Consider the following 27,112-nt stretch of genomic DNA (forward strand, 5'->3'; position numbering starts at 1 on the left):
TGAGTTGTCGACCACGAAGCTATCAACGCATCCGCCTCAGTTCAAAGTCTTCAGTCTGACTGCGAGACAAACCACCAGACGTGGTTTGTGTATCTTCGAGAACAGCTTGATTTTGAGAGGTGCTAGATCGTGGATCCAACCGTCCTTGCTCCATCAGGTCGGGTTCTGCTGTACGATTAGATTCAAATTGTCGTGTGCCAACTCGACCCAGTCGGTCAAAGAATCGATTGTGGTGCGTTGTATTGCTGCTTGCTGATGTCGAACGTCTGACAACACTACTGTGCATATGACGGTGACTTTCATGGCTCGTTTTCCGACCTGTTGTCTGCGCGTAATCTGATTCTTCTTCTTCATCGATGCGATCTGCCCCAGCATTGCGGGCTGCAGGAGGTAGACGGGAGCGAGAACGATCGTCAAATAGGTCACCCGACATAAGATCACCAGAGCTGACGTCTTGCATCCCGAGCGAAAAGTCGACTCGCTTAGCCATTGCAGAAACCGATTCGCCTCGTGGCCTGCTATCGGTACCAGATGCAGTACGGCTGATACTTGGCTTGGAATGGAGGCTATTCATCTTCGCAGGAGCCACAAATGGTGCCTGATGATCAGAGGTCGATGTAGCCGAGGGACCGAGACCACTTTCCGTATTCGAGGCAAAGCTTGAAGAATCTCCTCCAGGATACTGAACGTAGTATGGCAGGTCGACCTTTGCCCCAGGGATATTGCGGCGAGGCCCTTCAATACCAATGTCCTGCATCGCAACCATGAGTGCGCAAATGAATTTGTTTCGTCGTTGGAGACGAAGAAGCTCATTTTGCCAGTTAGATTTGTAGAAGAAGACAACGTTCAACGTTAGCGAATAAGCCTCTTTGACTTCTCGAAGCTCCGTCAGAATGTTGCCTTGGTATTCTCGCTTCTCAGCCTTGACAAAATCCAGCAGACTTTGACGAAGAGCGTCAATTTGCTCAAGAGTGGTGCCAAACCTAATGACAATAGGCAGCGCCTCAGCCAGTCCACCAGATCTTCGCATATTTAGAATGAACAAGGTGTTGAGGTAGGAATTAGGGGCCTGGACGATGTGACCTTCCATCTTCTTGAATTCGGTATAGAGAAGAGCAATCTCTTTGACGAAGTAGTCGTCACCTTGGAGGGTAGCACCTGTATTGCCATAGATCGAGACTCGATCCCCAACATCAAATGGATGTTTGACGAAGACGAAGATGACCGATTGCAAGAATTCCTGAGCAGTAGCCGCGAAGAGCCACGACAGAGCCAGGAGAGTGGACCCGGCAGATGTCAGAACGCCAGCCGCAGATGTCGAAATGAGTGATAAGAACACAAGTAGCGTGATGACGACAACGATGAATACGAAGACATCGTCGAGTTTCGACACGACCGAATCTAGGTCCTTGAGCGAAGCAGTGATTGACTTACGTTCTCGTCCAATTTCGACACAGACGGCTTCGAGCTCTTCCATGGAAATGTCGCCATTCATATCCTTGTCAAACATGCTGAATGCTGCCTCGGCCTCTTCTTCTGTCTCGAAAGCACATTTGAGATCACCAGGGAAGACGGTGTCGAATCCTTCGCGTCCAAAAGTCCGATACAATCGTCGAGCAAGCACTTGGCTACCGCCTGTGGTGTTCAGCAGCTGAAGGATGACTTGATGCGGATGCGAGGACTTGACCACAGTTTTGCCGGTAAAGTCTTCTGCCACTGTTCCAGCAACATCGCCGACTTTAGAAAAGGCTTCCTTGGCTGCCCTTGTGGCCTTTTCGGCATAGATAGCAGGTGTACGCGCGCCTGACGCAGGACCCGATTTTCTTTCCTCTCCTTCAAACTCTGAATCGTCAACCACGATCTTCTGCTTCGAATATTGATAGAGCTTCGTGAGGCTGCCGATCTGAAATTTGTTGATATCAATTCGATCCGCGTACGTTCTAAGATGAAAGCTGATAGCGATCAATTGAATGAGGATCTTTTCGATAAAGTTAAGAATAAAGCCGACGAAGACCGAGATAATTATCTTGTTCATTGTCCGCTGCCAATCTCGCGTTTCTTTGTTTCCATCAATCGAATGATTCTTCATGGTCGGCAGAAACGAGATCTCAATACCAAGCCACCAGAAGAAGAGGGTGGCAGGTACTTCTAGCTGTTTGCCTAGATCACGCCATTTCTTGGAGTTATTTGTGAACAGGCTGGAGATAAGGCCCAAAGGCCAGGGAATGCATTTAGCAACAATACGACCAGCCCAGAGAGTAAGCCAGACGATTTCGAGCCATATAGAGAACCAGACCAGCTGTACTCCACCAACATGTGCATTAGGGAAGGCAAGGGCTCCGAGGAGCAAGGGAACAAGAATCAAAGCGACCAGTGGCACGATGTACATAAAGTACCTAACGATAAAGATTGAATGATGGATGTACTTGAAGAATTGTGCGAACTTGTTCGAGGGCTTCTCTGGTGGCTTGTAAAGCTGTGTCCGTTCGTGGACTGGATTTGTCGCAGCATCGAACTCGTCAACAGGCTCATTTCCACGTGTTCTCGAGCGATGCATGTTGTGCTCTGTTTCTCCAGATTGTCTCTCGACGGCGTGTGAAGCAATTCTTTCTGCTTGTAAGAGCGCTAGATCATCTCCCAATCGATTGTTCCTCTCCCGTGTCTTTGAGGCTGCCGATCTGCCCTGCTCGAAATACTCGGCAGACTCCGACGTGACCTTCTTGGTGAGGCCATCACCATTGGCTGCTTCATCTCCAACGGCAGTCCTCTCTTCTTCTGATGAACGTCTTGTATTGTTATGCATCTTAGGCTCTGCCTGCTCATGAATCGGAGTCGACATTTAGAGGGTTGATGGACGAAGTAGAACTTGGGGGAATAACAGTCTTTTTGAGAGGGCCACGAAATGTATTGAGGGCTTCTCTGGTTTAAGCTTCACAAGACAAAAAAAATCACAATTAGAGAACGTTACTTGAAATAGAGTGTGCTGGCCAGCCGGCAATTGAATAAATGCAAAGCGACAGTGGGGTTGCCTTAGGAAAATAACGATTGATAGCTGCAATTGACAAAGGTTGCAGGCACTTGAAGATTTCAATGGTCAATGAAGACTTGGTGGTCTAAACTATATGATAGAAATGAAGAGATCAAAGAGAGGGGTTTATTTGTATGAAGATGGAGCTGCTCCACGCAGCGTGTCACTGCATACCGATGGTATGAGGCACTTGGCACTGACGAAGATTTTCCTTTGGGGACAATCCCTACCAGGGTTGCCGCCCGCCAAAATGAATTTAGAATGCCACTAACAAACGGGCATATCAGACGCTACCAGGGGGCCATGGCGCACTTCCAAGTTCTCCTCCTTGCCTGCTTACTACGTATGATCCGATATTAGAGCAATCATTTGCTAGATCGAGCTCCACTGCATTGATCCAGCTCCAATCCCACCTAGCAGAGGTCTTTTCTATTTGTACGAGTGCCAGGGCCCACCCGTTTGATCAAGAAGCTAGTTGTCCTAGTCGTATGCAGGAGTTTTGTTAACATGTTTTGCGTTTTCCCATGGGGCCAACACATTCAAGCTGCCGCCTACTGACTAGTCTCCCTTATCTGTCGTTGGCAGGTTGGCAGGGCCAAAGCCTCCTTCGCGGCGTCCGGCATGTAAGTTCCGAGCGCCTCTTCCGCAACCGCCCCTTGATCCTCTCAATCCTACTACGTGCATCGCTAAATCGTGCCCTTACCAGGCAAAGAGCCTCCAAATGACCAGATCACCGTTATATGACAGCCAGGCTACTGTTTCATCCTTCAAGATGACACTTGCTTGCTTTCATTTCAGCCTTTTCCATTGAACCGTGGACCGTGTACACCACTTTATTAGTCGCACATAAAACGCCTCGGTTCACCACTAGACTGCGTTCGAAAACGCACCGGTTTTCCCAGGAATCAGTTCTTGCTGACTATATCAGTCTAAAAGCAAACGATGGGGTCACGAGGAGATTGAAACCACAATATAGATCAGACTCAGCTGAGGTAGTAGGATCGTTCAAGACACAATGCCGAGCAACAAACATAGTCCGTTTATCCTCTTACCAACAATAATTTGACTTGAACGTTCCACGGACCCCATCAGTGATGTTGCAGTGAGCGGATGAAAAGCAGAGGAAGGTTCACATTATACTCGTTACTCATCCTCACGGATACCGGAGATGGGCTCAGCAGAAGAAATGCTGGTAAGATCCTGACTGAAGTCTGGATGAATGGTTGATTGTAGCAATGACTTTTATGCTGGAATTAGGACATACGTAGTACACGCTTCAGGGGGGTGTGACAGGGGTGCGGTGCCTGCATATCCGCCCTGAAAATGCCGTTAGCGCTAACAATTTCTGACAGCGGGAACAACCCTAAACTGTGCTTGGCAGGTCTGTGGTTCGTTTGTCTAGTACTAGTACTACGGTAGGAGGCATAACTATTGTTGGTATATTGAAGACTTTGATACATGACTCCATACCTCATTCCTACCCATCCCTTTGATATCACTAATTGAACAATCTCCAATCGTCCGAGTCCCTGGCGGAGACTCGCACCTGTCGACCGATCCGTCAGCATGCTATCCAAACACCACCGTTGTCGCTGAAGCTTGGAGCAGACTCGACCACAAATTCGACCTCATGTATTCATTTAAGAGGAAGCGGAATAGTAACGAATTTAGTTTCAGACTGAAGCATTCTGGTGGGGTTGAGGAGAGCTCAGAGCGCGGGCCCTGTGGTGGAATATGTGCCTGGCAGGGATCGTTCAGAGGACTGCGAATCAGCAAGTTGAAGTTGCGAGAAATGGCATTGTGTACGAGTTTGATGCCCATAGAAACAGCCGGCGCCACCCCGCGGCTTCAGCAAGGCCGTCTCGATGTTTGGCTGATATGGCGATCCGCGAAGCAAGTACCCCATACCAAAGTTTACAACAACCCATCAAAGTACTACGTAGCCTACATGTAGTCGAGTACGGCTTCAACGCTTTCTTCCCTCTTTTTCTCCTTCTTCACCTCTCCTTCCTTCCATCCTCGTCGTTGTTGTCGTCGTCGTGCTGCTGCAGCACCACTCGAGACCGTATCAACGTTTTTTTGATTCGCTTCCGTTGAATTTTAGCCTATGGCAGACCTAGTCAGCTTGCATTCACACCCCTAGCCATAATAGATCTTGGCCTGCCATTCCCATATACCTGATTTATTTCAATCGGTCCAAACCCCGACATCAATCTACCATGGCAATGGTTCAGATGATTGGTCCAAAATACCTCATCAACCGCCGTTTCTGCTTAGCGTAATAGTGACTTCCTCGTCACTGTTCCTGTCCGTCGAACTGCCCTGCTGATCGTCGGCTGGAATCGCTTTCTCGGTTCAGGGACCTTTCTCGAGTATTCTTCTCGTGCTGGTCTCTGCCTAGGTTCGATGAGATCTGCTTCACACCGTGCTTGACATCTTCTTCTCTGCATCCCGCGGTCCCTTCATTAGTGTTTACTCAACAGCCGCCATCAAATGAGAGGCATCTAACAGAACTCAACGTCACTTTGAGTAAACGCGAGCGGCTCTATCAACCAATGAAAAAAATGCCAAATTTTACGACACAGAGGTGGATAGAACACTGCCTCAACCACTTGTAGTGATCGTCTTACTAGCGATGAAATCTGGGTATTGGTTGAGTACTTCATAGATTGTCGTTGCCGTCGTTACCGTGACGCTGTTCCTGGGACTCGAATCTCCAGGGCCAGAATTCTCATCAGTGACTTTACCCTCGTGCTGGCTCCGCGCAGCTGCCGTCGAAGTCGCGTCCGTGGATCGCCCATGTACTTCGTTTCCTGGGCTATGGCGAGAGGATGATGAGGATGAATCTGTGATGAGCAACTTTCCGTTTTCTACTCTCTCGAAGCACAGATGGAATGAAATCGGTAGCGATATCATGGCCGCTTCTTTTGTCGTTTATTGGAGGTATGGACGGTTCTGCGTTGTCCTTGACTACCACTTGCATGTTCCAGTGCTTGTGGTTGCCGACCAGGGGTGCGTACATGGCAACATAGATGTCGGCCATTTCTCGTTGAACATTACGTATTAATCAGCCAGCAAGGAGAGAGTTTGATGGCTGGAGAAGCTGCCATCCTATTGATTTGGAGTATGAATTTAGTATTAAGAGGAGCAATTATGATATGTAAATCGAGGGCATGGATGCTTTTTAGAACGTGGCTAGTAATGATAGCCTAGTGTCTATGATTTGCCTTGCGAGTTAAATGTCTTGTGATATACAAAGATATTATGAAAATACATCCCGAAAATAAGTTAGAGCGAAATCGAACCAATTCATTTGTTCAATACTGACAGGCTATTCCTTTTTTTAGACCTTTGCATTTTCCCTCCGCCTAATTCCAACTTTCAACCCCAGCGGCTTCCTCAAAAAACCTTCTCTTGTTTCCAATGGACCGTCCTGTTGCATCTGAAATTCAAAATTGCGGAAAACTGTACCAACAATACAAGCAAGTTCCATCTCAGCAACATTCCTTCCGATACAAGCTCTTGGTCCATATGAGAATGGAATGAAGGAGTTCTTCTGTCTCTTTGTAATTGTGTCCCAGCGGTCTGGGACGAATTCGTCTGCATCGTCACCCCAAACCGATTTGGAATGATGAATTGTGTACGATGGGACGGATAGAGAGGTGCCAGGTGGGAATTTGTGTCCTAGTATCTCGACCGGAGGTGGGGATGGCTGACCTGGTGCAGCCATCGGAGTCAGTCGTGGTAAGCCAAGAGAAGACGTGCTGTGGATGCGCAACGTTTCTTGAATTACGTTGTTCATGTACTTTAGCTCCCTGACTTGGTCATACGATGGCACTCCTGGTTCGATGGCTGCATCCAGCTCCTTTTGCAAATTCTTTAATACACCAGGGGTTGTAAGTGTCCAGTAGAGTAGTGCACATGAAGTGTTGGAAGTGGTATCACTCCCAGCAATGAGCTGAGTGAGAGCTTCAGCGGTCAATTCTTGTCGTCCTAGCTTTTCTCCTTTCTCATCTTGCCCCTCCATCAACCGCGCCAAGAGGTCAACCCGACCAGTATCGGGAGTTCGAAGTCTAGCTTCAACTCTGGCCACAGCAATGCCTGCGAGATTTTCCACAGCTTCAATGCCCTTGCTGAAAAATGGGTCCGGTAGATATCTTGCGTATGGTTTGAGCTGAGGAAAGCAGCCAAGGGTGCCTGAGACTTCACCCCTGCGGTTTAGAACCACGATAGCTGGAGCAGACGTGATCTCGCTGTTAGGGGATTTTTGCACTTCAGCTACGTCTCTGCCTTTCTCGAGCATTCCAAATGGTGCACCGAAGGCAAGATCGCCAATAATGTCAAAGGCCAAATAGTTGAACCAATTCAGTGCATCAATTGAGGCATAGCCGGTTTGGGGATCTGCTTGTGTCTCACAAATGCCATTCCATTTCTTCTCGAACAGTTCCAGGTTTCCATGAATATACTGTTCAAATTGGCCGATGGACTTTGCAGAAAATGTGTGAGAAACAGTCTTGCGTTTGCGAGTATGTTCCTTTCGGTCTCTCGTGTTGAACAGTCCCCTCTGGATGGACACGAAAGCATCATAGTATTCACTAGGTAGCTGTCTCAGCTTCGAGACATAAAGTTTGTAGAAAATATCAACAGCACTACCTCTTAGTGAACTCGTTGCCGTGGCCGTAGACTGATTGAATTGCATCAGGATCCGCAATGGAGACATGATTGGGTTGAATGCGAACGACAGGGCCAAGGCGTTTGTGGACATCGTCAACTGCCTTGTATCGACGGCCCCTTCGACACTGATACATCAACCACAGGTTGGAGAAGGCGGCAGGAAAGGGAGCAGGGATGTTCCGCAAACTCCACTTACGAAAATACGGGAGAAGATAGTAGAGAAGTGCAAAGGCAAAAAGGGTGTAAGGAGTGAGCACAAAAGAAAGTAACATGATTGTGGATGAAGTTGAAGTACAAGTTTCACAGGATGTTGGTGCTGGTTGTCTCAGATGACAGCAAAATAGATTGAAGGCCTACAACGGGCTATTTGAATGTTTGCATTCTCACTGCTGATATCCAAGGGCAGCTAGCATTCAGGTATCGGACATGAAAGTCGGCAAGCAATTGACCAAAGCTTCAAGTTTTTGCAAGGTTGCATGAGGCTTCCAGTGGATTGTCGAACCCCGCAGTGCGGAATTGGCTCCCTAACTTAGACCACAAAATCATTGCCTGATCCAGCTGCCCGGCATCGTCTGCACTCCATTTAGCATGCCCAGAGAGCACTGGCATTTAGCTGGCCTATTTTTGGCTTGAAAGTTGGATTTCGTAGGTGGCTCGCCATTATCCACAACTGGATCGCAAGGGTGAAAACACGGGTTTGTCTCCGGTGGATTCGCACCTGGATTTGTGGGACCGGCCAGCTCGTAGGCATCTGTCGAAGGATATACTTAATGCAAATGAATACTGATGGTCAAACATACTCACAAGTACAGGTGGGAAAGGCCCAGAACAGACGGACATTCAGCTGTCGCCATATGATTTATTTCGCCTAGCAACTGACTACCACATCAGTATGGGGAGGGTTGCTTCGATTCTGCCGCATTTCATTCTTGCCTCTAGACCTTGCCGTCTACCTTCGCAACCGCCCCAACCCCTGTGGAAAGGGGTTTTAGGGGGTGCCAATCTGGAATCATCCTCATCTCCGATACCTCTACACGTGACCCATGTGTCAACTCGAAATCCCTAAGTTGTCTTCTCACAGCCTTTGATCAGGGTGGCTGAAAGAGAAACTTGGTCGAATCCCAAGGGTTTATGTGACATGACATTTGAATCTTGGACCTCTTTGCTTCGAAGGTGGGCAAATCAAAGGCAGGATCGTGCTGCCCTGTCTCAAGGTGCTGGTAAGTTCCGCTTCGAGCTTCCTATTTCAGTGCACCATGCGTTCTGCTGTCAGCTCCTGAGCCAGCAAGTCAGCAATACAACACTCCTTGGTGAACAGAAAACTTACTGGAAAAGCTTCGCTGATCCCAGCAGCGCATCTCTCCACATCTTCAACCAGACCTTGTACGCCATAATCCCACATTCGAAGCTCTCTTTCACTTGAGCCAGCCTGGACACCATCTTGAATCTCGAACGAGATGACACCATCAATCTGATCAATCTTCCCCTTCAGCCTTCCCTGCTCCATCATCCTGGCTGCGTAGTCCTCTGCTTTCTCAGCCGCCGTGTCCTCTCTTCCGTCTTCAAGCCCTAGGATCTTGCCCAAAGCCATAGTGGAGATGTTCTCATAGAGTCTACTGGCGGCAAGGAGATTATGCTCAATGACCGCCTTTGCTAAAACCGTACTTCCATCCGCAGTCTGAGCAAGCTGATGGGGCAGCAAACTAGCGGCAAAGGTATCGACCTCCTCAGCAGACAGAAGGCGGTCAAGGAACATCTTTTCCAAAATGCCATATTCTTCTGTTTCAGACGCACGCTCGTCCTTGTACAGCTTGCCTAGAGTCTTACTTCGTTGTGGCCCAGCAGGCGCGAGGATCGCTGTTTTTATTGCGGCAGATAGTGCTTGCAAGCGATCATCCTCGGCAACGTCAGTTGACAGAGAGACATTGAGGTATTCAGCTGAAGCATCCAGGAACTTGCGCCGTGCATCTAAGATTCGTGCTTGCGAAAGCTGGTAATGAAGCTTCAGGTCTGAATTGCTGGCTAATGTCTGGTTCGAGGATGGTAGATTCTTAATCTTGTTCAAAGCTTGTTCGGCAGAGACAGTATCGTCATCTTCTAGGTACAGTCGCACTATCTTGATCCACATCTGTACTTTAGCTTCGTCTGTGATTTGTCGTTGAGAAGTGTCAAGGTGTATGCCTTGAAGTGCTTTTGCAGCAGAGGTGTAGTCTTCCTGAGCCTCGTATGCTGTACATAATGCCTCTCGAAGAAGGCCTTCTTGCTCCTCGAAGGTTGTAGACTGGGATTGGAAAGCACTGAGGACGTGGGAGCCAACCGTGACAACAGTGTCAGGTGAAAGTTTTGATAGGCTTTGGATGAAATTGGTAAGGAGTGGACGTGTGGCTACGATGCTCAACGAGCCGGATAGGATCGAATCAGATAAGGCAACCAAGTCAGCCGTGAGCTGATCGGTAGAGGTCTTCGAAGTAGTGATCTGGTCGAGTAGGTTGTTGTATAACTTTGGCTTCGCATCTTGTGAAGCATTGGACAAAGACTCAAGGCCAGCAGTCGTGCCCGCAGAAGCCATTTGGGCACAGCAGAGTAAGGATGCAAGACCACGGTCGTGGACTGTAGAGAAGGCTCTCCACAAATGCTACGCGGTGTTGGCAATGCAGCTGGGCATACAGACGATGGTGTTGAGTTCACTGACGTACTATGTATAGCTACTGGGGTGAAGTGACATGGGTGGTGAAGCTTAGGACCTCACTAGCAGTCCGGTAATTAACTTTGGCATGCTCGGCTAGCCCTAAGCAGTATTTTACTGCCAGTGTGTAAAGCAAGCCCAGTCGTAATACTGGCCACTCTGGTAGGAAATGCTCTAATCTTTAGGGTAGGGCATAATATTTTGTTAGCAGGATGCCAGGTAGCTTTTCATGCTGCTCATCTCTATCAAGCCTTCAACCGATACAACCTAATGAGGACGACTACTTCAATTTCTTTGATTCAATCTAGCTGTGATACGCTGGAGACCAGGCCACCTAGGTCAAGAGAGTGCTGGCCCGGCTCGTTCCCATCTCTATGCCTCTGCTTTGTTGCTATCTTGTGCACAGATTCTCATCATTCGTTGCCGTGGTGAGAAGACTTCGAATATTGTCCCTTGAGTTTCTAAAGCCTTGCCCAACATCTGAAGGGCCAATCTGAGTCTCGATCACGGGACATTGCTGTGCCTTGCATTCTCCTGGGTGCGGTACACCAACAGTATGGTAGGCCACTGCCGAAGTTGAACTGGCGCTGGCCAATTACAGTGCTGAAAAGACAAAAAGCTATAGTATGTCAGTGAAGGTATGGCAGAGACATTGCTCCAGGACAACTACTTACGTTGTTGGTCGCCGCAATGGCAATGCTATCCTCAAATGGATGCCAGCTCATATGCAAAATCTTCTTGTTGAAGTCAATGGCATCTGCGTCGGTCTCCTTCCTCATTCTGCCTCCTTGGCCTGTAGCCCCAGCTGCAGGACTGCCAGCTCTCGATCCACCCTTCTTGCCGGTAGTACTAGTCGGGCTTGTTGAGTTGATCGGTGTAGGAACTCCCACTTTCTTTGCTTTGAAGGCAGATTTGTCTGCCTGTAGCACGACTTCCGTTTCCTTATCTGGATCGGTTGGATAGATCATGAAATTGTTGTTGTAGCTGCCCGTCATCACGTTTCCTCCATCGCCACTGAAAACCACTTCGAACTTGTCGAAGATGCTATCATTTTCATAGGTATCGCATAGTCTTGGTCGAAGGTGCTCGTGAATCGGTATCGTCTTCACTGGTTGACGTTCCATGTTGACGTCCCAGATTTTCACAGTCAGGTAGTCGCGTGAAAGAATGTATCGCCCATCATGGGAAAAGCGGACATCTGATATTGATGAGATAATTTCAGAAAAGAAAGAGCGGGAGGAAGGGTCTTCCTCTTGTTCGAACTCTAGATGACACATTAGCAAGGGCAGATCATGCATAGATCCACAGAGATATCCTACGTTTGGCATGCTGATCGCATAAAGCACTTTCGCGCATGTCGGCCAACTTTATGGTACCCTTAGAGCTAGCATACATGAACCAGTTGCAGCTTTGAGGGTGGAACTCCGCAGCCGTGATTACTTCTGTCAACTCCTCCATGTTAGCTGGTTTGATGTCCACAATGTTGAAGCTCTGGTCTTGGATGTTGAGATTCCAAAGATTGATTCGAAGATCGTCGCTGCTGATGAAAGTCTCTCCATCACTATTCACAGATATGCTATTGATGTGGTATGCATGGGCATTTGAGTACGTCCTCCGCGGCACAGCAGCTACCACTGTATCATGATGTGTCATGCGAGGTAGTTTTAGGGAAGACGCATCTCGGAAAGGAACGTGACTAGGTCTTGGGCCTCCTCCACCTCCTGGGCCGGCAGGTGTTAGATCGCTCGAAAGGTTGTTCTCCGCGACAACTTTTAACGATTTTTCAAAAACCTTCCAAAGCTTGATTGTCTTATCATTGGTAGATAGAAGATAATGGGATGCATTTTGTCTCCGACACCATTTGATTTTGTTGATCTTCTCTTCGATCTCGAGCGACTTCAGGTAATCGAATTCCGGTTCATGCGACTGGAACTCGGTGTGAAACTTGTATTCGCATGTTTTCTTCTGCTAGGACGTCAGGTCGAGGTCATCAGGCTGTAAAATTTCATGTGGCACTCACGCTCTCATTGCGCTCAAAAAGTACGACTCTACCGCCCTTGTCGCCTGTTGCCAGATAGTTGCCAGTGTGATCAAATTCGACCGTCGAAATGATGTCAGCTGTAGAGAAGTAATTAGTATCACGTTCAAGAACATCCGGACGACACCAGTCATCGTCAGGCATAGCCATGGTGGGAAGCTGTAAATCAAGGTAAGTGTGGTTGCAGGAAGTTGATGCAATACCTTCTGTGATGTCTTCTACGTCGCCTTTATCGCCAAAACACCTGGAAACACATGTCAGCAAACAGTTCAACCCTGAATTATCTGTAGAAGAATAGTGCAAAAACTTGAGCTGCGTCAATGAGATAACAATGAAACCACCGGGCGCACTTCTGCAGTGATAGAGATGCTTCACGGAGCTTTGCGAGTGCTAAAAGGATTGCGGAAGTGAAGAGACATACTGTGTGAATTTCCATGTGGGAGTGCCAGTATCCCCTTCTGGCATCTTTCAAACTCCCTCCTGCGGCTACAACCCCAGCTCCTCTCAGCAGCTGTTGATGGTGCACTGAAGCTATGCTATATGTATTCACAGCAGTCTCGAGCACAGACGCAGCAGATTGACCCTGAACGGCTTGCTGTTCGCAGTTGAGAACAGTCAGGCTCTAAGGGTAATCAAGATCGATACACCGCTGCACAGTCAAGGTAGAATGTTTCGTAATCAGGGTATCTCTGGCTTGGCCACGTGTGAGCAGGTCGGCTGATTGTGCTTCAGCTATGATGGATATCTGCGCAGCTTTATTGGTTGGCAAGGTCCAGATGTCAGCTGGAATGATACTGAAAGAGTGTAGCGGACTTGCCTGGCCTATTATTGTCAAGATGTATGTGGTAGCAAGTACCGGTCTGTAGTGGGGGGATGCCTGTCGCTAAACTCCGGCCAAGGTTGGAGGCTCAAACTTCCCTAGTTCCACGAGGCCTTTCCTTAACCAATTACTATTCCTGCAAGTTACGAATGAGCAAGCTTTTCTTCTTTTGCAAAGTTCTGCGCATACGAGGAAACTTCTCATTTCATTGTAATGGTGCCGTTGCCTGATCTGAAGCACGAAACGATGTGCTTGTGAACCCCAGGGCCCAAATATTTGCTTTACTAAGCCCTGGTATGTAAGGAACACTAATCTTGGCTGCAATTATTGTGGGTTGTGGAATCATAGGTCTTCTCCATGAAGATAGAGCAGGGAGAAGGAAGTGGAGAGCGCCCGCCGGCGGAAAGGGCTATCGTGGAGGGACACCCTAGGAACATTTCCGGACGTATACTGGACTCGGTATCTGGGTTATTACGTGATTCGATATCTCCCAAGAGCGCTCAGCATCCTAACACGCTCGCTCAAGTTCTGTGTAGTGAAGGCAAAGCAGGACCGAGTTCACTATCTGCGAGCACAGAACGAAGTAATGCGAGTGACATATCAGAAGGACCTCGACAACGTCACGGAGCTGAATCATTGCCTTGTAGGCAGGATGTTTTTCGAGAACCACGTCTACTGAAAGAATCCCCTAATGGAAGCTCAGGGGATATTACCGAAGGAATGTCACTAGACCAATTCATTCAAAGTACACAGCATGGAAGTGAGGTATCAATATGGCAGTACTCTGCACCTGCCAAAGGAAAGCAAGTGGCTACCACTTCAGACGGCCATCATCCTCAGCATCAGGTTGCGGATGGTGATATCTCAGCAGTCTGGGATTCACTTTTGAACAATGAACCCTCCACAGCATTCTCAGTGACAGGATACGTGGATAGACAGAGCGAAAGTGGGGTTCACAGAACAGCTGAGAAAAACACAACAGACGGAATAGACGGAGTAGACGGAGTAGACGTGGTCAAGTTACTCCAGGACCCAAATGCTTGTTTATGGATGGACATACCCAACGAACCTGGACCCCCATACGCCATCTCCGCAGATGACATGAGGATCGCCAAGGAGATTGTTCGCCATGTTGACAACGCCCTGGCATCGGAGCCTTACTACAAGTCTGCAATTTCTGCAGCGAGACGTGGTGAATCTTTGATTAATTTCTCATCTTTCTTCGACGACATTGAAAATTATCAAGAGGAAGTCTGGGGATACCTTCAGCCAGTCATTGAAGAGGCAAGGAGAGAGACCATCACTTGCTCGTCTGAGGAGGAAGGCCCTGCCACCCGGCGGTTGAGAATGATCCTTGCACATATCGAAAGATCAGGGTGAAAGCACATGATAGCTTTCACAGCAAAGCTGGCGCCATCTTATGCCTCTCTGAACAACAAGACGGCCGTCAGGGTATAGTTTCTTCAAACTGGGATGTACCACTTCAGTATATTAAGAGCATCTTTATGATACAGCACAAAGAACCATCAAAGCAGCGGCTCCGGCAAAGCATGACCTATAAGTTTGACTTTCACTACACGTTGCCGACTCTCCGTACATTGCCCCTTCAGATGTCTGAATGTAATCTTACCCGATTTCGGATCTCGCACAATAACCTACCAAATCCCTTGGCCGGGCTCCGTGCCGACTTTCCGTCCAAAAACACCACCAGGCTTCATCTATCAATCCTCAGGCTGAATATTCCTGTTGTCACAGTTCAGATGCCCATAAGGTTGTTATACCGGCTGACACAAGGGGTCTGAAATGGACAAATATGGTTGACACCTAGACTTCTCGAGACTCGCGTGTATCAATGTTTATAGTGAAGTTTTTGCGGATGATATATGAGCTCGAAGCATGGACAGATATGTACCAGGGCAGGCAAGATTGCTGTTCCAGACCTGCTGTCACTTGACCCTCTGAAATCAAGCTGTGGTACCAGTGACGGGTTTGAGGTGGAGCTGGCTTCATTGTTAGGTTTTCCAAGAGCCAACTCCTCGGCTGTGGGGCTTGGTATGGGGTTGATGCGCATGGTTCCAGTTTGATGGAGGCACGGAAACCTGAGGACTGAAAGACTGGATACTAGATCCAGGCACGACGAGCACTTGACTCTCATCTGCCGGCGATAGGGTGGAATATGTTGTACTTGCTCGCTGAGCTGGAAAATTTGGCGTCTAACGGGTACTTGCGCAGCTTCTGAGGAACTCCTCGGGCTCATTTACAACAATGCGCCGCTCTTCTTGCGGGTCGAAAGCATTCATGTGCAGTTGCTCGAAACTTGACTAGGACTTACATATGGACTTAGAGCAAATCCTTCACCCAATGCCAATAGCAATCCAGCCGCGATGGAAACCATGGTACATGTGAGCCGGAATGCATTGTAGCGGATTTGAGATGATGGTTGATTAGACCCTAGGAGCTGCAGAAGACATTACTGCCACATAAACCTAATTTCCCAAGGAGAGCATATATTTGGATGCACATTTCTACTCTGATCCTGGATATCCCACACACATTGTTGCAACTTGTCCTGATGTGACTGAGGAGGGCCAAACAACCGAAGTAGGCAAAATAGTCTGTTTCCTTACATCGAAAACTATGGAACTTAGTGATAGCAAATCATCGCTAGGGATGATTGGGGTAAGTATAATGCATTGAAATCGCAACCCTTCTGTATGCAGTGGGGAGCGATATTGCAGCTGGAACTTTCGCTACGACTAACCTTTAGGAGAAGGCTTGAAGTAAATATGTGAAGATAGTTTCATGCACCAGAACGAGTCTTGAGGCTATGACCTTTCCGCATTTTGAAATCCAGAACCCTTTACGGAGTACAGTGCCACTCTTAACAGCGGAGATAAGCAAAACGATTCTGCGTTGCTCAAGGACCTCATGCAGTATATTTTCTCTCGCGTTCAGAGAAGAGGAGACCTTGTTTAATGCAAGCATGACTTTCTAGACCTGGCTCATGGCACTAACCTCCGAAATTAGTAGCATTTTATCCATTTCCACTATCGAATCGTTATCATTCTTCAAATGGCCTGCTCGAAGCCGTGTGGTTTATTATGAAGATTGCTGAGGATCGTTATTGAGTTTCCCCAACTGATGATCTCCTAGGGCACTAAGCCTAGGTCGGCGATTGTACTACGTAGCACCTAGGCTTGGCCGGAGGTGCCTGGAGTGGATACAGCAATCAACGTGATGGCCTACCACGTAATGTGTACCTGGAGAAAATAGTGTCCACATCGACTTCTTTGCACAAATCATTGCCATGCCTGCCATCGGAGACACGGATTTGACTTTTAGGGCTTGGTCCACATGCCGACATTTGAAAAAACCCTCGAGAGTTATCCCCTGTGCCTGACTATCAAAAGCGGCAGAGGTTCTGAGCGCTTCTGAGAATAGTCATGGGGTCGGCCGTAAGAAAACCAAGCTCAGAATGGACCAGTGAAGAAGAAAAGGACCGCTGAGTCACTAATGTCCTGGAATAATTGTTGACAGTCTCATGGATTCAGTCTTTTCACTCATCATTTTTCCTAGAAACCCTAGAAACGCAAGATGCTTACCCCCTTCATTCTTGCAGTGCTTTTCGCATCCATTTCATTCGCTGAAATCTATAGCATTCCATCGTACGATTATGTGATTGTTGGCAGAGGTACTGCAGGTCTTGCCCTAGCCAACAGACTCTCTAGCAATTTCAGTGTCGCAGTCATTGAAGCTGGAGGGTACTATCACGTAATCGAAAATGGAACTGCACAGGTCCCGGGCTTGGACATTCTGGTAGCTGGCATGAGTCCGGAAGACGTTATTGACACGGATTGGAAATTTATCAGCCTCAAGCAGGAGCCAATGGGCGTGAACTTCATTATGCTCGTGGAAAGTGCCTTGGTGGCAGGTGCGAGCATTGACAAGACTGGGATGGTTTAATTGGTCTGACAAAGAAACCATTGCAGCTCTGCACGAAACTACATGGTCCGTCAGATCGGAACGTCCGAATCTTATGAGCAATGGGCCGATTCTGTTGGCGACGAAAGTTACGCCTTTGACGAGTTTCTGCCGTATTTAAAAAGAGTGTGAGTTGGACTGCTCCATCAGAATCCAGGACGCCCAATGCCTCAGCTCGATACAACGAATCAGCATACGACTCAGAAGGTGGTCCCGTGCAAATAACGTATCCAGACTATGCCTCGCCGTTCTCGAATTGGCTCGGTGGATCTATGGCTGAGGTAGGTATTCCATTGACGGATGATTTCCATTCTGGTGTGTTGGATGGCGCCAAGTTCTGTGAAGTCACGATCAACCCAAAGACCAAGCTTCGAGACTCGTCACAGACGTCCACTGGCCACGATTTGGCATGCCGCGGGAACTTGTGGAATGGGAAGACAGGAAGACCCGATGGCGGTGGTGGATAGTAAAGCGAAGGTGATAGGAACAAAGAGACTCAGGGTGGTAGATGCGCGTTCTTTTGCTTTGTTACCACCAGGACATCCACAGATCACTGTGTACGCATTCGCAGAGAGGATCGCACAGGAGATCATTGACGAGTCATGATAGCTCAAGGTGGTGTTGTGGAATAGAATAATCTGGGGTCTGTATTGTATATACGATTAGATGAAAGATGGTCAGCTGCAAAGTCCTTCTGCTCTGTTCACTTAAGCAATTGGCTGTAATGCTTCAAAATGCTATTTGGAAAGGCTGCAATATGGTGATGCATGCGATCTCGTACACATTGCAGGCCTGTAGTTGGGCTGTGGTGTAGGGACGCCAACTCAATTGCAAAAATTCAAGGGAAAAAAATCTGCTGAGCTTCAGCTTGTGTTCATTCGCGACATTGGAATGACCAGTAATTGCATGTCTTCTGGCTGAGACTGGCACATTTAAGATCTGTATGAGATTACATGCGGTGTAGTTGTGTGGAGAAAGAACACCTGTTGGCCTTCGTAGACTCACGTTAATTAACTAATTAATGTAAGTAGACTAACAAATCAAAGGCACCCACAATGCAATGGCATGTCTAGACCAGCTCTGATCCTCTTAGCTAGATAAAACCTTTAAATGCAGATGTTTTTAAACCTGTTCCCTTGTTTGCATTCTGTGTACTTTATATCTGTAAATACACATGAGTATAGAAAAAAGCCTGTAGGACATTTATAAGGAAAATAAATTGATTTCGTCTCAATTTGAGCATGAATCATGATGTAGCCTTGTCATCTTGTACCATTTTTGACTGGGTGAAAAGTATTACGTTGTGGGTGCCAGTGCTGCATTGCTGGTCCACTTACGTTACCATGGCAACCAGACACTTTCTTGTGTCTGTTAGAGGTATTCCGTACTCCTGCCATTAGGCCAAAAGAACAGAATGATGCGGCTCAGCCGGATCATGGAACACAACCACTGCTTATATACTAATCTTGGCATTCCTGACAGTATCACAGTCATCTGCCATCTAACTTTGTCTTGTCCACCACTTTGCCCAAGTCAATTCAGCAGATCACATCTATCATACCCTGGAGACCAAGTGTATCATCTACGTGATGCCGACCCCACTCTCAAGCCGCGATGAGCAGTTGATTCGAGAGCTCTATATGGAAAGCCCTGAGAATTTTGACCTTGCAATAGGTCTCAGAGCTTTGCACGAAGGCCACACTGCAGATGCAGTCGTGAACATACTCATTCCGTTTTCAAAACATATTAGAGGGTTTCTTCCTTGAAAACGCAAGATCTGGTAATATGTGAGTTGGAAATTTTCTACCATTCTACCCTACTTCTTATTCAGAAGCTGATGTGTAACAGGGGAAGGGCCTCGAGCATGTCCGTATTCATATTAGTCGTGATGACAAGTACGTCGAAGTGGCCGTGAAACGCAAGACGATTGCGAGATTTGACGTGCGACAAAATCCTCGGCGAATGGAGAAACTAGTTCGTTGGTTGAGGTCGTATAGTGCTAGGCATCAAAGAGGTGCAATCCAGGCAAGTTCTTCGCTGTGGGAGTCTCTGCTCCTGCTGCATCCACTGACACTCTTCGATTAGGGCAACGGATCCTTGGGCCTTCCCTCCACGTCAGCAGAGAATCCAGAACGTCCGCTCCAGTCACAGAAGCCGAGGACCCATCATCCAAGCAGGAAATAAGCTCACTCACAGCTCCTCTAGCTGGCTTACAGGTTTGATGGGCTCAGTCAGCAATCGAGGGTAGCAGAGGTGCTTTCCTGGCCTCTCCACCTTCGCCTTCTTTGACGTGGCAAGGTTGTTACCAGATCCCGAATAACCCGGACTCAGCGAACCATTCGCTTTACCCTCGAGTCTACAAGCACGACCTCCTCAAGATCACAAAGCCCCAGTCTATGCCTCGACTTCATCTACATCAACCATGAGAACAGCGACATTCCTAGCCAGCAACATGGCAAGCTTGACTTAGCGCCTCTCTGATTCTGCACACATGCTATGGTGCAGCATACTCAAGATAGAAGATATATCGGCTTTGAGTGCTCTGGGAATTGCATATAGGCGAGAGGTTCCCAAGAGCCTGACATCGCAATGTGTGTGCTCGTGGGTCCAGATAGTTAGACGTTCATAGAGCATATGAGCACGTGTTACATATGAGTATTGTTCGAGAAGCGAAACAGAGCAGCATGTAGAGCTTAGTGCATGAGAGAGGTGGAAGGTTACACATCAGGGTCTCACGAGTTCCAAGGAAAGAGCAGCGTCCCAACGGTACAGCTTACATGAGAAGTATGGTAGGGAGTGAAAATCAAAGTTGATACTTTTTGCAGAAGATGGCGCATCTCCGTCATCTGCGGTGCTCTTGGAGCGAATCCACCTGCAGACTTGTTTTCATCTCACATCTCTCTGCTAGCTGATATGCTCACTCCGCATGACAGATCATCTCCTTTCTCGCGCGAACTCCTAACCGGCTGCTTATGTACATTCCACAGGGAAAAATAAACTCCATTGCATGCACGCTTGCTTTCCATCTTGCAATTCGTACCGATCAGACCAAGTCAAATCAAAACATCACGTACCCGCCCGTCAACCCAAGCACTCCCACCAAAACGGTCCACAGACCCACCACACTCATGCCGCCCTTAAAGCTTGTGGCAGCGTTACTGGTAGCCAAACTCGGTTGCCCTGTCGTGGTACTAGCACCACCCCTCGCTGTCGTTGTCTGTGGGCTCGGATTTGCAGTGACAATGCTTGTGATTGTTGACTTTGGGGGAGGGTTCGCTGTTTTGGTGCTGAGGACCACAGACGTAGTTACGTTTTGGAAGCGAGCTGTGGTGGATGTGAGTGTGAGAGTCGGAGCTGATGATGTGAAGGTTTGGTTGGCGTGAGTGGCTATTGTGGTGGTTCGAATTAAGGAGGTGGTGAGGGTTAGGCTGGACGTTGAGGTAGTGGTAGAGTCCGAGCTGAGGGTGGTCATTGTCGTTGCTGTGGCTTGGAGGGAGGAGATGAGTGTGCTGGTTGTGTAGCTAGAGCTTGAGCTGGGGCTTTCTGAGAGGCTGACCAGAGTAACTGTTGTCGTGGTGACATCTTCAGCGGTGGAGCTTGGTGATGGGGTTGCGGTCACGGCCGAAGCTGGGATTTCTGTCATCGACGCCGTGGCCCCTGGTGTTGTCAAAGCTGCAGCTGCTATGTCAGGGGTGACCGGGTTTGAATATGGCGTCACCGGCTCGTTAGCGATAACGGTTACCGAAGCGCAGAGGATGAGCGAGGCGATAAGTGGGAGATGCATAGTTGCTACGTCTTGTCGTGGGAGAAAGAGGGCGTTATGCAGAAAGCAGGAGCTGAAGTGCAGGCAGTAACAGAAGTAGTGAAGATGATGTACAAGTACGTGAAGAAGCTACTGATTGATGGTAACAAGAGCCGATTGATGGGGAGCTCAAAAATAGACAAAGAGATGTCAGGCTGAGAATAGTGTTATGGAAGACCGAAGAAGATGTCAACCAGGCATTGTTCATTGTTTATGGTCAATTTTGGGAAATTGTCAAAAGGCTCATTTGGGCAACAGCATCTTCAAACACCGGGAAACTGCAGAGGGGAATTTCAAATAAGGGTGCCAGGCGCCATGGTAGTATAGGGGTAATGCTCATCTAGAATTGCCTCCCATGTCTTGTGAACGACCTTAACTATCTTCATCCAGAATTTCCCATGAGACATATCGCCTTCTGGATTGTTGGCCATTGGTGGCCATCCTCCATTGTGCGGAGACATCTTGGTTGGAAAGAACAAAGGCGGCAAAGAGGACTAAATTAAGCAGAAACAACCCCAAATATAGGCGCCACTAACTAGTTAGGCTGTGGAACGGACCGAGATTTGAGTCAGCAGCAAGAGCAAATACTACAGGGGGCTGAAATACGTAGTTATGCTAGTCTGGTGCTAGTTTTTATTACAGAGACTCGGTGTTATGATTCGTCCCTGTAAAGCTTGCTCTTTGTGCATTCATTCTGATAAGTCAAATCATCACATCTAACTTCTCTTGGAAGTAGCTGTTCTGTACAGATAGGCTTCACAAGTAAAGATACTAGCAGTGAGCTAACATTTCTTTAGGCCTCCCCCGTAATACCTACAGTACGGATGTCCATGATCTAGGAGCATGTCCTTTCACGATCTTTGACCCGATACATATTTTACTATCTGGCAATGGATCCGGTAGGAAAACCACCCACATTCCAAGAAAAACATCGACAATGGATGATAGACGCTTAAATGCATATCCTCCGAATAACTCGTCCACCAGCCTCGAAAAATCAGATTATCAAGGACCTAATAGCCCATGTTGGACGTTCTTTGTGACGGGAAGATGCAAGGCCCTGGGGAAGCTTATCTGCACCCATTCGCAGTTGAAGCTTACAATGCATTTCTCTTCTTGAACAGGGAGCAGGAAGCAGAGAGGTATGACGACTCGGAAGAGGCTGTGGGCCAGACTCGACGAGCAGAGAACAGGCTGTACGGCCGTTTTCGGAGACTTGCTGGACAGACACCTGGGATCTTTCCTTAAACTTGCTCATATACCCTGTTTGCTACAGCTCCGGTACGCTTTGCGTGAAGAAGACCACTGAAGCCAAAAGCAGAGCAAGAGGGCGAAAAAAATATCGCACAACGGAGAGAGTAGAACGCAGCTGAAGACAAGCTGACTGAAATCTGTCTTGCGCAGAATATTGCCTATCGGGCCAACCCTCATGTAGGTTTTCACAAGTCTAATACAACAGTCAATACGAAAATCTTAAAGTTTTTCATTCTTCTTCGCGCTCAGCTGGGTCCCGCTTTGCCCTAGTCCTTGAAGACTGTGCCACGCCTGTTCCTGTTGATTTGGCCCGAGTCCTAATGACCCCCCGGAGCGCGGACTACCCTCACCTTCTACTCATGCTACTGCTCCGTTCACCATGTCTTCTCTGAATTTCACCTGGAGGGTTCCGAGATTAAGAATTGACCTGATCATGCTGCCCTGCGGATGCCGCTGAAGGTCTAGATGTATCTAGTCGAGCGCTCCGCAGCCTCTGCACTAACTCGCGATGGTACTGCTCGATTGCGGAAATTGAAGCTTGAGGTGGTGCTGTTGCGTGGGTTACTGCCGCCAGCTCCTCCTCTTCTCCTCGATTGCGTGGGATATTCTCCTTCAAGTTAGAGTGTAACCCCTCTGATGGAGTCCCAGATGCTGTTCGTGCCTGGGCTGGACCTGCTCCGGCTGCTCTTGGCGCTGTAGCTGCCTTTGACTCGGTTCGAAGATCTGCTCGTCTTGTGGCACTTCCTTGTCTGCCTGCAACCGCTTCATTGCTTTCCCCTGCTCCTCCGACAGTATCTGTCTCTCTGCTCGGACCCGCCCTTCGGCCTGCGTCGGGTCTAGGTTGAGCTACCTGAACGCCTGCAGCTTGCGCCTGTCTGGCTTTCTCTTGGACAAACTCCGCTGCTAAACGCAAGTTCTGGTATAGAGGCAACAAGCGAGATTGCCGGGCATCACCATGGTTCTGAAACGCCAGTTTCAAACAAGCCGCTTTTTCTATGTCCAACACTGAATTTGTGGAGCAATATCGATTGTACTCTTCGATGACAAAGCGTTGAAAACAATTAGTGTCATGACCAAATTTCCGGACGTACGCTTTTATTTGGGCATCAGTAGCTGTTTTGCAAGCTACCTGCTCGACGAGATCGCCTGGTAGTGTCTCTGGTCAGCTACTGTGTGTACTTATCAGCCAGCTAAGGGACCGACGTACGATCTTCTTGCTTTAGACTTCCGGCACGAGACGCACGAACAGACATGTTGAGTGAAAGTGTTGCACAATCTATGCAAACGTGCAGGCAGAACGAAGCTGAATCAAAGCTTAGATGGTTAAAGTTTGATATGCTTTGAGATTGTGGGGCAGATACAGAGCGGACCAAGTTAAGAAACAAAGATGATCTTCTTATACAAACATACTCGCCCATTTCACTAAGTATCCCAGGGTACACTTGCTCGAAGTTTTGCTTTAAGGTGTACTCCATACACGATGTGAATCGCGGCAAGTTTCACTAGGTCCTAGGTCAATTCTTGAGACATTGCAGTGTCTCAATGGCTAGGTGACTTGATAAAATGACATAAGCATTACTACTTCCCTGCCGTCGAACAGTATCTGCATGAAGGCAAAATCGCCCCAAATGAACACCATCTACTTATTGAATGAAACGGCGAAGCTGGTAAGTTTCATTAGTCTCTGGGTCGATTCACCTGGCGTTATCATTAGGCAGCAGACGCGCGGCTGTTGGCATTTTCCAACCAATGAGAGCTGCTTGAGAGAGCCCTAATTCCATTCAGCTCTCCTGTGGTGGCAAGTTGCAATACGTACACGGAGTGCCAACGCCTTATCTTGTCCGCTGGTGGAGAGGAGAGCACAATGGCCTAGTTCTCGTTGCTGCTTCTTGGTGGTCAAAGTTGCATCAGCTTCTGCATCACAAGCTGTTCCTACTTCCGTCTGGAGCAGGGAGTCTCTCCAAAATCCATCATCACCAAAACTCTCCCGGGTCACCGGAAGTTGACTGCATACTCCTCAAACAATGACTGTAAGAATCCTTATGCACGACCCGATTTGGGTTCACAACCTCCCCGATGCGGTAATTGAGGCATTGCCGGCGGAAAGGGAAAGCATGACTCTATCTACTTTCGAACCAATACACTTCTATCTTGTTTTCCGAGTATTATCTCAATCCTAGGGGTGTTTCTTCTAATGTATTTGATGAATACAAAGTCAATTCACTCAATGCGTCACTCAGAATTGGACCGTACTCGCTCTTGTATAAGTATAACCACTTGCCAAAGTCAAATCCTACCTACCTAACCCCGTTCATTATCAAGCTACACGGACAGATTTTTCATCAAGAAGGATATTGATAGAGCTAGTAGAGCTGGAGAGCGAATGCCGTGTCCACTGTCCGGCCCCACACGAGCTAGGTGTCCTTTTTAGCAGGGATACGATCGTGAGCTCTTCGAAGTCGTTTTCGAAACCCTAAAAGCGACACGAGGGTGAGATCGATGCGTCTCTCGCAATTCCTAGAGCACTCTTTATTCCAGAAGTGTCAGTCAAAGTTGCTGTTCGCAGCTACATAATATGTTCAGCAATGGATGTGGAACAGTACAGCATACGAGGCCACCAACATTTCTAAGATACGGTGATGGGGATAGATAACGGAGTCAGCCGCAGTCACAACTTGCCAGACAATGCAAAAATAGAACCTCGTTCTACTGGAGGGAGAAATCAACTGAGCACGAAAAGGCAATTCTGTTCTTACCGCTTAAGTCAATGGGATGGTATACTTGATCGAAATATTTGTGGTTGTAGAGGGTTCAGTTCAGCAGAGTGTCCTGCTGCAGTTCCGATCCTTTATAGCCATACCCAAAAAACCAAAAACCAAAAACCATACACTTGACGACATCGAGACAAAGTCTACGAGGTTGACAAGTGCGAGTAGGGAAAACCCCCGCCGGGATTTTATTAAACTCTGATCTGCCTCCATGGGGGTTCGAACTTGATTACCTTTCGGGAGCGACCCTCTGGTGAACACAACTTATGACGTGCTTACTACTAACCCACGGTGCCGATTGTGAGAGCTCGCTTCTTCAACAAATATATTCTTTGCGCTTCTGGGTACTACTTAGTACTTGAGATTGAAGCCAAGGCCCTAACTATCCTTGACGTTGATGACTAACTAGTCCCATGTCATTGTTTACATTTGGGTGTATCACAAACCTCAATTGACGAAATCTCAGTATCCCCAACTAATACACAACGCATCAACCAGCTTCCTGGGCATCTTTTGGTACGATCTATAAGACTTTGAGGATTCCTAATTATGGATTCCCAGCAATCAAGGAAGCGAAAATCAGCCGCGGTGGAAGCAGAACACGACACATCTGCAGCCGCGACCCCTACAGGCAGTCCAGCAAGGAAACGCATGAAAATCTCTCAATCGCAAAAGCAAGCACTGATTGATAACTTACAGCTCGAAAGTATGTGTCGAGCGGCCTGATTGTGTGCGGTCAGTGCTGATAGTGTTCTCCCAGTCACCGAGCGTGCTCGTCATCTACGAGCTCATTATGCCCTTCAAGCCAGCGATCTAAGGTCTCGAATCGAGCGTCGCATCAACCGTATACCACTCAGTCTCAGAAAAGCCAATATGGGAGAACTACTGGCAAAGTACGCAGATACAACAATTGCAAAGCAAATGCCGCAAGCCGGTGACTCTACCAAAGCACTTCCCGCTGTGCCTGCGGCAGAGAACCACCGCCCTCTCCCTGCCATCCCTCGAGATCTGGCCTCATCAGCAGCCAAACCGGCCAACTCGAATGGCCCAACACCAGTGAAGGCCCCAAGAAAACGTAGCTCTGAAATTGCTATCCTATCCGACAAGGAGAATGAACCAACAGTCGAGGCGGATGAGCTCTCCAACCCCAAGAACCCCAAGCGTACGAAAACAGCGGCCGGCACCAAGCCTCGTGCAGCGTCACGAACCAAGAAAACCAATGCCGGCAACGTCCTCTCGCCCAAGTCCCACAACTCGCGCACACTCCCACGATCGCCCATCAAGGACATGCAACCTCCTCCCCAGTCGCCCTCAAAACCATCCTACCTCGCGCGTCCCACATCTCCCCTCAAACCGGCCTCACCGCTCAAAACCGCCGCCAGCGCAGCCACCAGCGCCATCTCCGCCTCGCTCCACGGAATGGTCGAACACGCCAGACGCGGCGCCGGCAACGCAGCAGCCGGCCTCCGACGAACTGCCTCCAAAGAAAAAGCCGCCACTGCTGCCGTTGCCGCTTCCGCGCATGACAAGGGCAAGATGGCACCTCCACCGCGCCGAGCGGCCGCGGCAGCACAACAACAACAGCAGCAGCAGCAGCCAGAGCGGCCACTCAGTCAAGTCAGCAACCATTCAGCCGCCTCGAATTGGACTGCGACGTCTAGCGCCACGACGGTGATTACGAAAAAGACTGTTGGCAAGGGGAAGACGACGCTGAGTGCGACAAGCACGAGGAAGGCCACCGGTCCAATGAACACCAAGTCTGCTGCTGCGAAGGGGGCTGCCGCGAAGGCTGCAGGTGCGCCAGCGAAGAAGGTGGTTGTCGCTGAGCCAGCAGCTGGGAGAAGGGTGTTGAGGAAGAGGAATTGAAGAACATACACAAGAGTCTCGAATTGACAGAAGAGATGGGGTATGGAATGGGTTTTTGGTGCATAGCAGATCCGCCGCCGGGGGGTAGGAGGTCTGACATTGGAGTCTTCGCCCAATTTCTGCACTTTCAAGCAATGAATTCCCTTCGCTTTGCTCTTTTTCTGTCCGTAGTTAAAACTAGGATTTGCTGCATGC

At 48.4% G+C, this 27,112-nt stretch overlaps 8 protein-coding genes across 8 annotated transcripts; 3 read left to right on the forward strand and 5 right to left on the reverse strand.

The window, feature by feature from the left end:
* Window positions 1-22: 22 nt before the first annotated feature.
* On the reverse strand, window positions 23-2,839 carry EPUS_00397 (uncharacterized protein; the record flags this gene model as incomplete). The annotated part of the gene is made up of 1 exon (XM_007806053.1): window positions 23-2,839. One exon carries the CDS (start codon window positions 2,837-2,839, stop codon window positions 23-25), a length of 2,817 nt encoding a protein of 938 aa, XP_007804244.1.
* Window positions 2,840-6,371: 3,532 nt separating this feature from the next.
* EPUS_00398 (Benzoate 4-monooxygenase) lies at window positions 6,372-7,748 on the reverse strand (the record flags this gene model as incomplete). The annotated part of the gene is made up of 1 exon (XM_007806054.1): window positions 6,372-7,748. The coding sequence occupies one exon, from the start codon at window positions 7,746-7,748 to the stop codon at window positions 6,372-6,374; it is 1,377 nt and encodes a 458-aa protein (XP_007804245.1).
* Window positions 7,749-8,948: 1,200 nt separating this feature from the next.
* On the reverse strand, window positions 8,949-10,271 carry EPUS_00399 (COP9 signalosome complex subunit 4; the record flags this gene model as incomplete). Its single annotated transcript, XM_007806055.1, has 2 exons — window positions 8,949-8,978; window positions 9,030-10,271. The coding sequence occupies 2 exons, from the start codon at window positions 10,269-10,271 to the stop codon at window positions 8,949-8,951; spliced, it is 1,272 nt and encodes a 423-aa protein (XP_007804246.1).
* Window positions 10,272-10,983: 712 nt separating this feature from the next.
* EPUS_00400 (Protein phosphatase PP2A regulatory subunit B) lies at window positions 10,984-12,576 on the reverse strand (the record flags this gene model as incomplete). Its single annotated transcript, XM_007806056.1, has 4 exons — window positions 10,984-11,007; window positions 11,063-11,652; window positions 11,708-12,356; window positions 12,409-12,576. The coding sequence occupies 4 exons, from the start codon at window positions 12,574-12,576 to the stop codon at window positions 10,984-10,986; spliced, it is 1,431 nt and encodes a 476-aa protein (XP_007804247.1).
* A 1,390-nt stretch (window positions 12,577-13,966) lies between these two features.
* On the forward strand, window positions 13,967-14,626 carry EPUS_00401 (uncharacterized protein; the record flags this gene model as incomplete). Its single annotated transcript, XM_007806057.1, has 1 exon — window positions 13,967-14,626. The coding sequence occupies one exon, from the start codon at window positions 13,967-13,969 to the stop codon at window positions 14,624-14,626; it is 660 nt and encodes a 219-aa protein (XP_007804248.1).
* Window positions 14,627-16,840: 2,214 nt separating this feature from the next.
* EPUS_00402 (uncharacterized protein) lies at window positions 16,841-17,694 on the forward strand (the record flags this gene model as incomplete). Its single annotated transcript, XM_007806058.1, has 3 exons — window positions 16,841-17,203; window positions 17,264-17,340; window positions 17,385-17,694. The coding sequence occupies 3 exons, from the start codon at window positions 16,841-16,843 to the stop codon at window positions 17,692-17,694; spliced, it is 750 nt and encodes a 249-aa protein (XP_007804249.1).
* Window positions 17,695-20,285: 2,591 nt separating this feature from the next.
* EPUS_00403 (uncharacterized protein) lies at window positions 20,286-21,011 on the reverse strand (the record flags this gene model as incomplete). Its single annotated transcript, XM_007806059.1, has 1 exon — window positions 20,286-21,011. One exon carries the CDS (start codon window positions 21,009-21,011, stop codon window positions 20,286-20,288), a length of 726 nt encoding a protein of 241 aa, XP_007804250.1.
* Window positions 21,012-25,600: 4,589 nt separating this feature from the next.
* EPUS_00404 (uncharacterized protein) lies at window positions 25,601-26,917 on the forward strand (the record flags this gene model as incomplete). Its single annotated transcript, XM_007806060.1, has 2 exons — window positions 25,601-25,757; window positions 25,812-26,917. The coding sequence occupies 2 exons, from the start codon at window positions 25,601-25,603 to the stop codon at window positions 26,915-26,917; spliced, it is 1,263 nt and encodes a 420-aa protein (XP_007804251.1).
* Between the last annotated feature and the right edge of the window lie 195 nt (window positions 26,918-27,112).

This window comes from Endocarpon pusillum (assembly GCF_000464535.1).
Source record: "Endocarpon pusillum Z07020 unplaced genomic scaffold scaffold4993, whole genome shotgun sequence".
Classification (NCBI taxonomy): Eukaryota; Fungi; Ascomycota; class Eurotiomycetes; order Verrucariales; family Verrucariaceae; genus Endocarpon; species Endocarpon pusillum.